Source organism: Chiloscyllium punctatum, chromosome 6, assembly GCF_047496795.1.
Source record: "Chiloscyllium punctatum isolate Juve2018m chromosome 6, sChiPun1.3, whole genome shotgun sequence".
Taxonomy (NCBI): domain Eukaryota; kingdom Metazoa; phylum Chordata; class Chondrichthyes; order Orectolobiformes; family Hemiscylliidae; genus Chiloscyllium; species Chiloscyllium punctatum.
The window spans coordinates 33,468,376-33,483,422 of NC_092744.1; the positions used below are offsets into that span (position 1 = coordinate 33,468,376).

Genomic DNA, 15,047 nt, shown 5'->3' on the forward strand with positions numbered 1-15,047 from the left:
ACACTGCTCAGAGACTCACTGCCTTTGCACTGCTCTGAGATGCACTCCCCTCACACTTCTCTGAGGCTCACTCCCCTCACACTTCTCTGAGGCTCACTCCTCTCACGCTGCTCTGAGACTCGCTTCCCTCTCCCTTGTCTGAGACTCACTCCCCTTGCACTGCTCTGAGGCTCACTCCCCTCGCACTGCTCTGAGACTCACTCCCCTCGCACTGCTCTGAGACTCACTCCCCTTCTCTGCTCTGAGACTCGCTCCCCTTGCTCTGCTCTGAGACTCACTCTCCTCGCGCTGCTCCGAGACTCGCTCCCCTCACACTGCTCTGAGACTCACTCCCTTCGCACTGCTCTGAGACTCACTCCCTTCGCACTGCTCTGAGACTCACTCCCTTCGCGCTGCTCCGAGACTCGCTCCCCTGACACTGCTCTGAGACTCACTCCCCTCACACTGCTCTGAGACTCACTCCCCTCGCTCTGCTCTGAGACTCACTCCCCTCACACTGCTCTGAGACTCACTCCCCTCGCACTGCTCTGAGACTCACTCCCCTCACACTGCTCTGAGACTTGCTCCCCTCACACTGCTCCGAGACTCACTCCCCTCACATTGCTCCGAGACTAACTCCCCTCATGCTGCTCTGAGACTCACTCCCCTCGCACTGCTCTGAGACTCACTCCCCTCAACCTGCTCTGAGACTCACTCCCCTCACACTGCTCTGAGACTCGCTTCCCTCTCCCTTGTCTGAGACTCGCTCCCCTCGCATTACTCTGAGACTCACTCCCCTTGCTCTGCTCTGAGACTCACTCCCCTCGCGCTGCTCTGAGACTCGCTCCACTGCCGCTGATCTGAGACATGTACTCCCTTCACACTGCTCAGAGACTCACTGCCTTTGCACTGCTCTGAGATGCACTCCCCTCACACTTCTCTGAGGCTCACTCCCCTCACACTTCTCTGAGGCTCACTCCTCTCACGCTGCTCTGAGACTCGCTTCCCTCTCCCTTGTCTGAGACTCACTCCCCTTGCACTGCTCTGAGGCTCACTCCCCTCGCACTGCTCTGAGACTCACTCCCCTCGCACTGCTCTGAGACTCACTCCCCTTCTCTGCTCTGAGACTCGCTCCCCTTGCTCTGCTCTGAGACTCACTCTCCTCGCGCTGCTCCGAGACTCGCTCCCCTCACACTGCTCTGAGACTCACTCCCTTCGCACTGCTCTGAGACTCACTCCCTTCGCACTGCTCTGAGACTCACTCCCTTCGCACTGCTCTGAGACTCACTCCCCTCACACTGCTCTGAGACTCACTCCCTTCGCACTGCTTTGAGACTCACTCCCCTTGCACTGCTCTGAGATTCAATCCCCTCACACTGCTCTGAGACTCACTTCCCTCGCGCTGCTCTGAGACTCACTCCCCTGACACTGCTCTGAGACTCACTCCCCTCGCACTGCTCTGAGACTCGCTTCCCTCTCCCTTGTCTGAGACTCACTCCCCTTGCTCTGCTCTGAGACTCACCTCCCTCGCATTGCTCTGAGACTCACTCCCCTCGCACTGCTCTGAGACTCACTCCCCTGACACTGCTCTGAGACTCACTCCCCTCGCACTGCTCTGAGACTCGCTCCCCTCACACTGCTCTGAGACTCACTCCCCTCAACCTGCTCTGAGACTCGCTTCCCTCTCCCTTGTCTGAGACTCGCTCCACTGCCGCTGATCTGAGACATGTACTCCCTTCACACTGCTCAGAGACTCACTGCCTTCGCACTGCTCTGAGATGCACTCCCCTCACACTTCTCCGAGACTCACTCCCCTCACACTTCTCTGAGACTCACTCCCCTCACACTTCTCTGAGACTCACTCCCCTCACACTGCTCTGAGACTCACTCCCCTCACGCTGCTCTGAGACTCACTCCCTTCGCTCTGCTCTGAGACCCACTCCCCTCACGCTGCCATGAGGCTTGCTTTCCACTCCCTTGTCCGAGACTCGCTCCCCTGACACTGCTCTGAGACTCACTCCCCTTGCGCTGCTCCGAGACTCGCTCCCCTGACACTGCTCTGAGACTCACTCCCCTCACACTGCTCTGAGACTCACTTCCCTCGCTCTGCTCTGAGACTCACTCCCCTCACACTGCTCTGAGACTCACTCCCCTCGCACTGCTCTGAGACTCACTCCCCTCACACTGCTCTGAGACTTGCTCCCCTCACACTGCTCCGAGACTCACTCCCCTCACATTGCTCCGAGACTAACTCCCCTCATGCTGCTCTGAGACTCACTCCCCTCGCACTGCTCTGAGACTCACTCCCCTCAACCTGCTCTGAGACTCACTCCCCTCACACTGCTCTGAGACTCGCTTCCCTCTCCCTTGTCTGAGACTCGCTCCCCTCGCATTACTCTGAGACTCACTCCCCTTGCTCTGCTCTGAGACTCACTCCCCTCGCGCTGCTCTGAGACTCGCTCCACTGCCGCTGATCTGAGACATGTACTCCCTTCACACTGCTCAGAGACTCACTGCCTTTGCACTGCTCTGAGATGCACCCCCTCACACTTCTCTGAGGCTCACTCCCCTCACACTTCTCTGAGGCTCACTCCTCTCACACTGCTCTGAGACTCGCTTCCCTCTCCCTTGTCTGAGACTCACTCCCCTTGCACTGCTCTGAGGCTCACTCCCCTCGCACTGCTCTGAGACTCACTCCCCTCGCACTGCTCTGAGACTCACTCCCCTTCTCTGCTCTGAGACTCGCTCCCCTTGCTCTGCTCTGAGACTCACTCTCCTCGCGCTGCTCCGAGACTCGCTCCCCTCACACTGCTCTGAGACTCACTCCCTTCGCACTGCTCTGAGACTCACTCCCTTCGCACTGCTCTGAGACTCACTCCCTTCGCGCTGCTCCGAGACTCGCTCCCCTGACACTGCTCTGAGACTCACTCCCCTCACACTGCTCTGAGACTCACTCCCCTCGCTCTGCTCTGAGACTCACTCCCCTCACACTGCTCTGAGACTCACTCCCCTCGCACTGCTCTGAGACTCACTCCCCTCACACTGCTCTGAGACTTGCTCCCCTCACACTGCTCCGAGACTCACTCCCCTCACATTGCTCCGAGACTAACTCCCCTCATGCTGCTCTGAGACTCACTCCCCTCGCACTGCTCTGAGACTCACTCCCCTCAACCTGCTCTGAGACTCACTCCCCTCACACTGCTCTGAGACTCGCTTCCCTCTCCCTTGTCTGAGACTCGCTCCCCTCGCATTACTCTGAGACTCACTCCCCTTGCTCTGCTCTGAGACTCACTCCCCTCGCGCTGCTCTGAGACTCGCTCCACTGCCGCTGATCTGAGACATGTACTCCCTTCACACTGCTCAGAGACTCACTGCCTTTGCACTGCTCTGAGATGCACTCCCCTCACACTTCTCTGAGGCTCACTCCCCTCACACTTCTCTGAGGCTCACTCCTCTCACGCTGCTCTGAGACTCGCTTCCCTCTCCCTTGTCTGAGACTCACTCCCCTTGCACTGCTCTGAGGCTCACTCCCCTCGCACTGCTCTGAGACTCACTCCCCTCGCACTGCTCTGAGACTCACTCCCCTTCTCTGCTCTGAGACTCGCTCCCCTTGCTCTGCTCTGAGACTCACTCTCCTCGCGCTGCTCCGAGACTCGCTCCCCTCACACTGCTCTGAGACTCACTCCCTTCGCACTGCTCTGAGACTCACTCCCTTCGCACTGCTCTGAGACTCACTCCCTTCGCACTGCTCTGAGACTCACTCCCCTCACACTGCTCTGAGACTCACTCCCTTCGCACTGCTCTGAGACTCACTCCCCTTGCACTGCTCTGAGATTCAATCCCCTCACACTGCTCTGAGACTCACTTCCCTCGCGCTGCTCTGAGACTCACTCCCCTGACACTGCTCTGAGACTCACTCCCCTCGCACTGCTCTGAGACTCGCTTCCCTCTCCCTTGTCTGAGACTCACTCCCCTTGCTCTGCTCTGAGACTCACCTCCCTCGCATTGCTCTGAGACTCACTCCCCTCGCACTGCTCTGAGACTCACTCCCCTGACACTGCTCTGAGACTCACTCCCCTCGCACTGCTCTGAGACTCGCTCCCCTCACACTGCTCTGAGACTCACTCCCCTCAACCTGCTCTGAGACTCGCTTCCCTCTCCCTTGTCTGAGACTCGCTCCACTGCCGCTGATCTGAGACATGTACTCCCTTCACACTGCTCAGAGACTCACTGCCTTCGCACTGCTCTGAGATGCACTCCCCTCACACTTCTCCGAGACTCACTCCCCTCACACTTCTCTGAGACTCACTCCCCTCACACTTCTCTGAGACTCACTCCCCTCACACTGCTCTGAGACTCACTCCCCTCACGCTGCTCTGAGACTCACTCCCTTCGCTCTGCTCTGAGACCCACTCCCCTCACGCTGCCATGAGGCTTGCTTTCCACTCCCTTGTCCGAGACTCGCTCCCCTGACACTGCTCTGAGACTCACTCCCCTTGCGCTGCTCCGAGACTCGCTCCCCTGACACTGCTCTGAGACTCACTCCCCTCACACTGCTCTGAGACTCACTCCCCTCGCTCTGCTCTGAGACTCACTCCCCTCACACTGCTCTGAGACTCACTCCCCTCGCACTGCTCTGAGACTCACTCCCCTCACACTGCTCTGAGACTTGCTCCCCTCACACTGCTCCGAGACTCACTCCCCTCACATTGCTCCGAGACTAACTCCCCTCATGCTGCTCTGAGACTCACTCCCCTCGCACTGCTCTGAGACTCACTCCCCTCAACCTGCTCTGAGACTCACTCCCCTCACACTGCTCTGAGACTCGCTTCCCTCTCCCTTGTCTGAGACTCGCTCCCCTCGCATTACTCTGAGACTCACTCCCCTTGCTCTGCTCTGAGACTCACTCCCCTCGCGCTGCTCTGAGACTCGCTCCACTGCCGCTGATCTGAGACATGTACTCCCTTCACACTGCTCAGAGACTCACTGCCTTTGCACTGCTCTGAGATGCACCCCCTCACACTTCTCTGAGGCTCACTCCCCTCACACTTCTCTGAGGCTCACTCCTCTCACACTGCTCTGAGACTCGCTTCCCTCTCCCTTGTCTGAGACTCACTCCCCTTGCACTGCTCTGAGGCTCACTCCCCTCGCACTGCTCTGAGACTCACTCCCCTCGCACTGCTCTGAGACTCACTCCCCTTCTCTGCTCTGAGACTCGCTCCCCTTGCTCTGCTCTGAGACTCACTCTCCTCGCGCTGCTCCGAGACTCGCTCCCCTCACACTGCTCTGAGACTCACTCCCTTCGCACTGCTCTGAGACTCACTCCCTTCGCACTGCTCTGAGACTCACTCCCTTCGCACTGCTCTGAGACTCACTCCCCTCACACTGCTCTGAGACTCACTCCCTTCGCACTGCTCTGAGACTCACTCCCCTTGCACTGCTCTGAGATTCAATCCCCTCACACTGCTCTGAGACTCACTTCCCTCGCGCTGCTCTGAGACTCACTCCCCTCACACTGCTCTGAGACTCACTTCCCTCTCCCTTGTCCGAGACTCGCTCCCCTTGCCCTGCTCTGAGACTCACTCCCCTCGCACTGCTCTGAGGCTCACTCCCCTCACACTGCTCTGAGACTCAATCCCCTCGCGCTGCTCTGAGACTCCCTCCCCTCGCACTGATCTGAGACCCGCTCCCCTCACACTGATCTGAGACTCGCTTCCCTCTCCCTTGTTTGAGACCCGCTCCCCTCGCACTGCTCTGAGACTCACTCCCCTCGCACTGCTCTGAGACACACTCCCTTCGCACTGCTCTGAGACTTACTCCCCTCGCTCTGCTCTGAGACTCACTCCACTGACAGTGCTCTGAGACTCACTCCCCCCCGCTGCTCTGAGACGCATACCCCTCACACTGCTCTGTGACATACCCTCTTCGCACTGCTCTGAGACTCACTCCCCTCACACTGCTCTGAGACTCGTTCCCCTTGCTCTGCTCTGAGACTCACTCCCCTCATACTGCTCTGAGACTCACTCCCCTTGCACTGCTCTGAGACTCCCTTCCCTTGCTCTGCTCTGAGACTCACTCCCCTCAATCTGCTCAGAGACTCACTCCCCTCACTCTGCTCTGAGACTCACTCCTCTCACACTGCTCTGAGACTCACTCCCCTTGCTCTGCTCTGAGACTCACTCCCCTCGCACTGCTCCGAGACTCGCTCCCCTCACTCTGCTCTGAGACTCACTCCTCTCACACTGCTCTGAGACTCACTCCCCTTGCTCTGCTCTGAGACTCACTCTCCTCGCGCTGCTCCGAGACTCGCTCCCCTCACACTGCTCTGAGACTCACTCCCTTCGCACTGCTCTGAGACTCACTCCCTTCGCACTGCTCTGAGACTCACTCCCTTCGCACTGCTCTGAGACTCACTCCCCTCACACTGCTCTGAGACTCACTCCCTTCGCACTGCTTTGAGACTCACTCCCCTTGCACTGCTCTGAGATTCAATCCCCTCACACTGCTCTGAGACTCACTTCCCTCGCGCTGCTCTGAGACTCACTCCCCTGACACTGCTCTGAGACTCACTCCCCTCGCACTGCTCTGAGACTCGCTTCCCTCTCCCTTGTCTGAGACTCACTCCCCTTGCTCTGCTCTGAGACTCACCTCCCTCGCATTGCTCTGAGACTCACTCCCCTCGCACTGCTCTGAGACTCACTCCCCTGACACTGCTCTGAGACTCACTCCCCTCGCACTGCTCTGAGACTCGCTCCCCTCACACTGCTCTGAGACTCACTCCCCTCAACCTGCTCTGAGACTCGCTTCCCTCTCCCTTGTCTGAGACTCGCTCCACTGCCGCTGATCTGAGACATGTACTCCCTTCACACTGCTCAGAGACTCACTGCCTTCGCACTGCTCTGAGATGCACTCCCCTCACACTTCTCCGAGACTCACTCCCCTCACACTTCTCTGAGACTCACTCCCCTCACACTTCTCTGAGACTCACTCCCCTCACACTGCTCTGAGACTCACTCCCCTCACGCTGCTCTGAGACTCACTCCCTTCGCTCTGCTCTGAGACCCACTCCCCTCACGCTGCCATGAGGCTTGCTTTCCACTCCCTTGTCCGAGACTCGCTCCCCTGACACTGCTCTGAGACTCACTCCCCTTGCGCTGCTCCGAGACTCGCTCCCCTGACACTGCTCTGAGACTCACTCCCCTCACACTGCTCTGAGACTCACTTCCCTCGCTCTGCTCTGAGACTCACTCCCCTCACACTGCTCTGAGACTCACTCCCCTCGCACTGCTCTGAGACTCACTCCCCTCACACTGCTCTGAGACTTGCTCCCCTCACACTGCTCCGAGACTCACTCCCCTCACATTGCTCCGAGACTAACTCCCCTCATGCTGCTCTGAGACTCACTCCCCTCGCACTGCTCTGAGACTCACTCCCCTCAACCTGCTCTGAGACTCACTCCCCTCACACTGCTCTGAGACTCGCTTCCCTCTCCCTTGTCTGAGACTCGCTCCCCTCGCATTACTCTGAGACTCACTCCCCTTGCTCTGCTCTGAGACTCACTCCCCTCGCGCTGCTCTGAGACTCGCTCCACTGCCGCTGATCTGAGACATGTACTCCCTTCACACTGCTCAGAGACTCACTGCCTTTGCACTGCTCTGAGATGCACCCCCTCACACTTCTCTGAGGCTCACTCCCCTCACACTTCTCTGAGGCTCACTCCTCTCACACTGCTCTGAGACTCGCTTCCCTCTCCCTTGTCTGAGACTCACTCCCCTTGCACTGCTCTGAGGCTCACTCCCCTCGCACTGCTCTGAGACTCACTCCCCTCGCACTGCTCTGAGACTCACTCCCCTTCTCTGCTCTGAGACTCGCTCCCCTTGCTCTGCTCTGAGACTCACTCTCCTCGCGCTGCTCCGAGACTCGCTCCCCTCACACTGCTCTGAGACTCACTCCCTTCGCACTGCTCTGAGACTCACTCCCTTCGCACTGCTCTGAGACTCACTCCCTTCGCGCTGCTCCGAGACTCGCTCCCCTGACACTGCTCTGAGACTCACTCCCCTCACACTGCTCTGAGACTCACTCCCCTCGCTCTGCTCTGAGACTCACTCCCCTCACACTGCTCTGAGACTCACTCCCCTCGCACTGCTCTGAGACTCACTCCCCTCACACTGCTCTGAGACTTGCTCCCCTCACACTGCTCCGAGACTCACTCCCCTCACATTGCTCCGAGACTAACTCCCCTCATGCTGCTCTGAGACTCACTCCCCTCGCACTGCTCTGAGACTCACTCTCCTCAACCTGCTCTGAGACTCACTCCCCTCACACTGCTCTGAGACTCGCTTCCCTCTCCCTTGTCTGAGACTCGCTCCCCTCGCATTACTCTGAGACTCACTCCCCTTGCTCTGCTCTGAGACTCACTCCCCTCGCGCTGCTCTGAGACTCGCTCCACTGCCGCTGATCTGAGACATGTACTCCCTTCACACTGCTCAGAGACTCACTGCCTTTGCACTGCTCTGAGATGCACTCCCCTCACACTTCTCTGAGGCTCACTCCCCTCACACTTCTCTGAGGCTCACTCCTCTCACGCTGCTCTGAGACTCGCTTCCCTCTCCCTTGTCTGAGACTCACTCCCCTTGCACTGCTCTGAGGCTCACTCCCCTCGCACTGCTCTGAGACTCACTCCCCTCGCACTGCTCTGAGACTCACTCCCCTTCTCTGCTCTGAGACTCGCTCCCCTTGCTCTGCTCTGAGACTCACTCTCCTCGCGCTGCTCCGAGACTCGCTCCCCTCACACTGCTCTGAGACTCACTCCCTTCGCACTGCTCTGAGACTCACTCCCTTCGCACTGCTCTGAGACTCACTCCCTTCGCACTGCTCTGAGACTCACTCCCCTCACACTGCTCTGAGACTCACTCCCTTCGCACTGCTCTGAGACTCACTCCCCTTGCACTGCTCTGAGATTCAATCCCCTCACACTGCTCTGAGACTCACTTCCCTCGCGCTGCTCTGAGACTCACTCCCCTGACACTGCTCTGAGACTCACTCCCCTCGCACTGCTCTGAGACTCGCTTCCCTCTCCCTTGTCTGAGACTCACTCCCCTTGCTCTGCTCTGAGACTCACCTCCCTCGCATTGCTCTGAGACTCACTCCCCTCGCACTGCTCTGAGACTCACTCCCCTGACACTGCTCTGAGACTCACTCCCCTCGCACTGCTCTGAGACTCGCTCCCCTCACACTGCTCTGAGACTCACTCCCCTCAACCTGCTCTGAGACTCGCTTCCCTCTCCCTTGTCTGAGACTCGCTCCACTGCCGCTGATCTGAGACATGTACTCCCTTCACACTGCTCAGAGACTCACTGCCTTCGCACTGCTCTGAGATGCACTCCCCTCACACTTCTCCGAGACTCACTCCCCTCACACTTCTCTGAGACTCACTCCCCTCACACTTCTCTGAGACTCACTCCCCTCACACTGCTCTGAGACTCACTCCCCTCACGCTGCTCTGAGACTCACTCCCTTCGCTCTGCTCTGAGACCCACTCCCCTCACGCTGCCATGAGGCTTGCTTTCCACTCCCTTGTCCGAGACTCGCTCCCCTGACACTGCTCTGAGACTCACTCCCCTTGCGCTGCTCCGAGACTCGCTCCCCTGACACTGCTCTGAGACTCACTCCCCTCACACTGCTCTGAGACTCACTCCCCTCGCTCTGCTCTGAGACTCACTCCCCTCACACTGCTCTGAGACTCACTCCCCTCGCACTGCTCTGAGACTCACTCCCCTCACACTGCTCTGAGACTTGCTCCCCTCACACTGCTCCGAGACTCACTCCCCTCACATTGCTCCGAGACTAACTCCCCTCATGCTGCTCTGAGACTCACTCCCCTCGCACTGCTCTGAGACTCACTCCCCTCAACCTGCTCTGAGACTCACTCCCCTCACACTGCTCTGAGACTCGCTTCCCTCTCCCTTGTCTGAGACTCGCTCCCCTCGCATTACTCTGAGACTCACTCCCCTTGCTCTGCTCTGAGACTCACTCCCCTCGCGCTGCTCTGAGACTCGCTCCACTGCCGCTGATCTGAGACATGTACTCCCTTCACACTGCTCAGAGACTCACTGCCTTTGCACTGCTCTGAGATGCACCCCCTCACACTTCTCTGAGGCTCACTCCCCTCACACTTCTCTGAGGCTCACTCCTCTCACACTGCTCTGAGACTCGCTTCCCTCTCCCTTGTCTGAGACTCACTCCCCTTGCACTGCTCTGAGGCTCACTCCCCTCGCACTGCTCTGAGACTCACTCCCCTCGCACTGCTCTGAGACTCACTCCCCTTCTCTGCTCTGAGACTCGCTCCCCTTGCTCTGCTCTGAGACTCACTCTCCTCGCGCTGCTCCGAGACTCGCTCCCCTCACACTGCTCTGAGACTCACTCCCTTCGCACTGCTCTGAGACTCACTCCCTTCGCACTGCTCTGAGACTCACTCCCTTCGCACTGCTCTGAGACTCACTCCCCTCACACTGCTCTGAGACTCACTCCCTTCGCACTGCTCTGAGACTCACTCCCCTTGCACTGCTCTGAGATTCAATCCCCTCACACTGCTCTGAGACTCACTTCCCTCGCGCTGCTCTGAGACTCACTCCCCTCACACTGCTCTGAGACTCACTTCCCTCTCCCTTGTCCGAGACTCGCTCCCCTTGCCCTGCTCTGAGACTCACTCCCCTCGCACTGCTCTGAGGCTCACTCCCCTCACACTGCTCTGAGACTCAATCCCCTCGCGCTGCTCTGAGACTCCCTCCCCTCGCACTGATCTGAGACCCGCTCCCCTCACACTGATCTGAGACTCGCTTCCCTCTCCCTTGTTTGAGACCCGCTCCCCTCGCACTGCTCTGAGACTCACTCCCCTCGCACTGCTCTGAGACACACTCCCTTCGCACTGCTCTGAGACTTACTCCCCTCGCTCTGCTCTGAGACTCACTCCACTGACAGTGCTCTGAGACTCACTCCCCCCCGCTGCTCTGAGACGCATACCCCTCACACTGCTCTGTGACATACCCTCTTCGCACTGCTCTGAGACTCACTCCCCTCACACTGCTCTGAGACTCGTTCCCCTTGCTCTGCTCTGAGACTCACTCCCCTCATACTGCTCTGAGACTCACTCCCCTTGCACTGCTCTGAGACTCCCTTCCCTTGCTCTGCTCTGAGACTCACTCCCCTCAATCTGCTCAGAGACTCACTCCCCTCACTCTGCTCTGAGACTCACTCCTCTCACACTGCTCTGAGACTCACTCCCCTTGCTCTGCTCTGAGACTCACTCCCCTCGCACTGCTCTGAGACTCACTCCCCTTGCTCTGCTCTGAGACTCACTCCCCTCACTCTGCTCTGAGACTCACTCCCCTCGCTCTGCTCTGAGACTCACTCCCCTCACACTGCTCTGAGACTCACTCCCCTCGCACTGCTCTGAGACTCACTCCCCTCACAATGCTCTGAGACTCACTCCCCTCACACTGCTCTGAGACTCACTCCCCTCGCACTGCTCTGAGACTTACTCCCCTTGCTCTGCTCTGAGACTCACTCCCCTTGCGCTGCTCTGAGACTCGCTCCCCTCACACTGCTCTGAGACTCGCTTCCCTCTCCCTTGCCCAAGACTCGCTTCCCTTGCCCTGCTCTGAGACTCACTCCCCTCACGTTGCTCCGAGACACAGTCTTCTTGCACTGTGCTTCCTCACGGTCTGTTCCGAGACTCACAGGACCAGTGCTGCTCCAGTCCGTTCATACCTGGCTCCAGGGCTCGCTGCTTGCAACTGCCTCTGCTCCAGGAATAGCCTCTAAGGCTCAGGGAAGTGAAAGAGAAAAGGAAGGAAGGAAGGAAAAAAACCAACAGGTGGAGCAGAGGCCCACCAGCAGGAGCATCTTATTCTGCCGCCGCTCAGATGGGCGCAAACTTGGGAAAATCTTTACTACAGAAGTCTGTTGAAGCTGGATTATTACTTATATTCGTGGATAAGATCGATAGATTTTTAATCAGCAAGGGAATAAAGAGTTATGGGGAAAAAGCAAAAAAATGGAGTTAAAGATAATCAAATCAGCCACGATCTCATAAAATGGCGGAGCAGACTTGATGATTGAAAGGCCTACCTCTACTGCTCCATTTTCTGTTTTTGTGGTCTTCCCATCCCTCCTGAAATGTATTTGAGGTGTTTCTGCCTGGCACTACTATTTCAAGTTTGACTTTCAGTAGCTATTGGGCAAATCTGTCAGCAGTTAAACCCCAGCCCCTCTTGAACTGAATACTGAGTTACTAATCTGCGCCATTTGAAAAAACCAAGCCTGTGATTACATTGTTGTTTTGCAGGAGCCTGTGACCAAGATTTCACATTCCTAAAATCTTGCAAAAGTGATACAACAACATTCCATCAGTTGAGTAGGTGTTTAACCTGAGAGGCAATGGCTTTTAAAACATTTCAGAACTTCATTAACGTGCTGGAAACACCACCAGAAGTTTTAGCTTTCTATCTGCAATTTTAGGTTTAAAACTGAACCTGCAGTAAGGACAACAATGACAGAATTCTTAGCTGACTGTTCAGAAGAGGTTTCTTGAAACTGTAATGTACACCTTGGGTGAAACCATCAAAAAACAATTCCAATTAAAGATACAAACCTTCTTGCTTCAAGTCTCATTTTATTTCATCCCTGTCAGTCCATGGGATAAGGGCCAGTTTAATAGAAATCCAAAACGTGACATTGATTCTTAACTCAGCTAGCTCATTAGTGTATCACTTGCATGTTTTGTGTCAGTATATGGCACTGGTCGTGTTGGAGATGCACACGGTGCATTTTCAAAATTTGAAGGTGCTTCATATCATTAAGACGACAAGACAAAATCCAATTGTGGGGTCTGGGCTGTCAAAGGCTGCACCATTCACTGATGTCTGACCTGGTGGGCTGCTGAGGTCCAGAGAAAGGCTAACTTTTCCCATCTGCTGGCAACACCAAAGGGCAAGAGCTGGAGGTGGGAGAGGAGGTCAGGATTCAATCAAAATAGAGTTGGAGGGGGAAATAAAACACTCCACTTCCGGTGGTGCCCACCTCTCTCTGAAAATCTCAAGGGTGTTGGTGGACACCACGTGCTCCTTCTCCAGGGACACCTGGACTCGGACATAACCGCGGAAGAGGGGCAGGCAATCAGCCCTAACAACCCCCTCTACGGCCCGAGGTTCCCATTTATATCTGTCAGCCAGGGCTCCCCGATTGGCCCAGTTTAACAGCCCCCAATCAGGGATCTCATACTCAGTAAGATCTATCCGGTCAATCTCATTCCAATCCCTAAAAAGGGTCCACTCAAGAAACAACTGTGAACATTTTGGAGGAAGTGAGGACTGCAGATGCTGGAGACCAGAGCTGAAAAATGTGCTGCTGGAAAAGCGCAGCAGGTCAGGCAGCATCCGAGGAGCAAGAGAATCGACGTTTTGGGCATAAGCCTTTCTTCAGGAATGTTCAAACGATGATAATGTTATGTTCCTCCTGGGTGTATAAAAACACTGCTGCTTCAGGCTCAGATTCACAACACTGTGTTTCATTTGCTACAACATCAGTAATGACCCCTCACAGAATCATCAAGATTAGTGAAATTTGACACTGATCACAAATTTAGGACCATTGCGAAATTTTCATGATTCCTTTTTACCTGATACGGAGTGCAGACTGTGTCATTTTCTCTGAAAGTGCACTGATTTTAGCCAGTTAAAATCACTCAGTTTACTAAAAAATGCACTGAAGTATAAAGAGCATTATTCAAATGTATTTACATCTGATGCCAAGGGACATCTCCCAATGATGTTTGCTGTTCTGAAATCAACATTTTGCATCTTTAAGCCACAATCACCGACAATAAAAATATCAGATCTCTTTACCTGTTGCATTCTGTCTGGAAATGAAATCACTGATAACCAGCAAAAGAAGGGGATAAATCCATGCCTTTGCTCTCTCCATGTTGTTATATACTTTCTGTCCTCTTGTACACAATGATATTGTAGCCTGTGTTAACTTCCTTAAAGTACATTACTCAACTGTATTCTGCTGCCAGCATTCAGTTTCAGTGAACACTCCTTCCTTCGCTGTAACTTCTCCTAGCTGACAGTTTTTCTAACAATGCTTCCTGGTTTAAGTTAAGAGTCATAGGGTTATAGAGTCAAACAAGTACTTTGCGTCAGTTTTCACAGTGGAAGACAGGAGTAATATCCCAAAAATTAAAGGGTGTCACGGGGCTGAGTTGAGTATGGTTGCCATTACGAAAGAGATAGTGCTAGAAAAGTTAAAAAGTCTTAAAATTGATAAATCTCCTGGCCCCGATGGGATACACCCTAGAGTTCTGAGAGAGGTTGCTGAGGAAATAGCAGAGGCATTGGTTGAGATCTTTCAAGAGTCACTGGAGTCAGGAAAGGTCCCGGACGATTGGAAGATGGCTGTAGTAACCCCCTTGTTCAAGAAAGGATCAAGGCAAAAGATGGAAAATTATAGGCCAATCAGCTTAACCTCGGTTGTTGGTAAAATTCTAGAATCCATCATTAAGGATGAGGTTTCTAAATTCTTGGAAGAGCAGAGTCTGATTAGAACAAGTCAACATGGATTTAGTAAAGGGAGGTCATGCCTGACAAACCTGTTGGAATTTTTTGAAGAGGTAACAAGTAGGTTAGACCAGGGGAACCCAGTGGATGTGGTCTATCTGGACTTTCAAAAGGCCTTTGATAAGGTGCCACACGGGAGATTGCTGAGCAAGGTGAGGGCCCATGGTGTTCGAGGTGAGCTGCTGGGATGGATTGAGGATTGGCTATCTAACAGAAGGCAGAGAGTTGGGATAAAAGGTTCCTTTTCAGAATGGCAGCCGGTGACGAGCGGTGTCCCGCAGGGTTCGGTGCTGGGGCCACAGCTGTTCGCATTATATATTAATGATTTGGATGTGGGAACCGGGGGCATTCTAGCGAAGTTTGCCGATGATACGAAGTTAGGTAGACAGGCAGGTAGTACTGAGGAAGTGGGGAGGCTACAGAAGGATCTAGACAGGTTGGGAGAGTGGT

The 15,047-nt window shown here is 55.4% G+C and overlaps 1 protein-coding gene across 20 annotated transcripts in view; it reads right to left on the reverse strand.

Annotated features, from left to right (window-relative positions):
* LOC140478849 (uncharacterized) overlaps positions 1 to 14,087 on the reverse strand; it is a 125,393-nt gene extending 111,306 nt beyond the window's left edge. For 14 of the 20 annotated variants that reach the window (XM_072572363.1, XM_072572350.1, XM_072572362.1 and 11 more), the window contains exon 1: positions 13,884 to 14,087. In XM_072572363.1, the coding sequence (XP_072428464.1) occupies positions 13,884 to 13,962 (79 nt within the window). In that variant the 5' untranslated portion in view covers positions 13,963 to 14,087. The remainder of the gene's footprint in view (positions 1 to 13,883) is intronic. The other 6 variants (XM_072572369.1, XM_072572367.1, XM_072572365.1 and 3 more) reach the window with 1 other exon arrangement.
* Between the last annotated feature and the right edge of the window lie 960 nt (positions 14,088 to 15,047).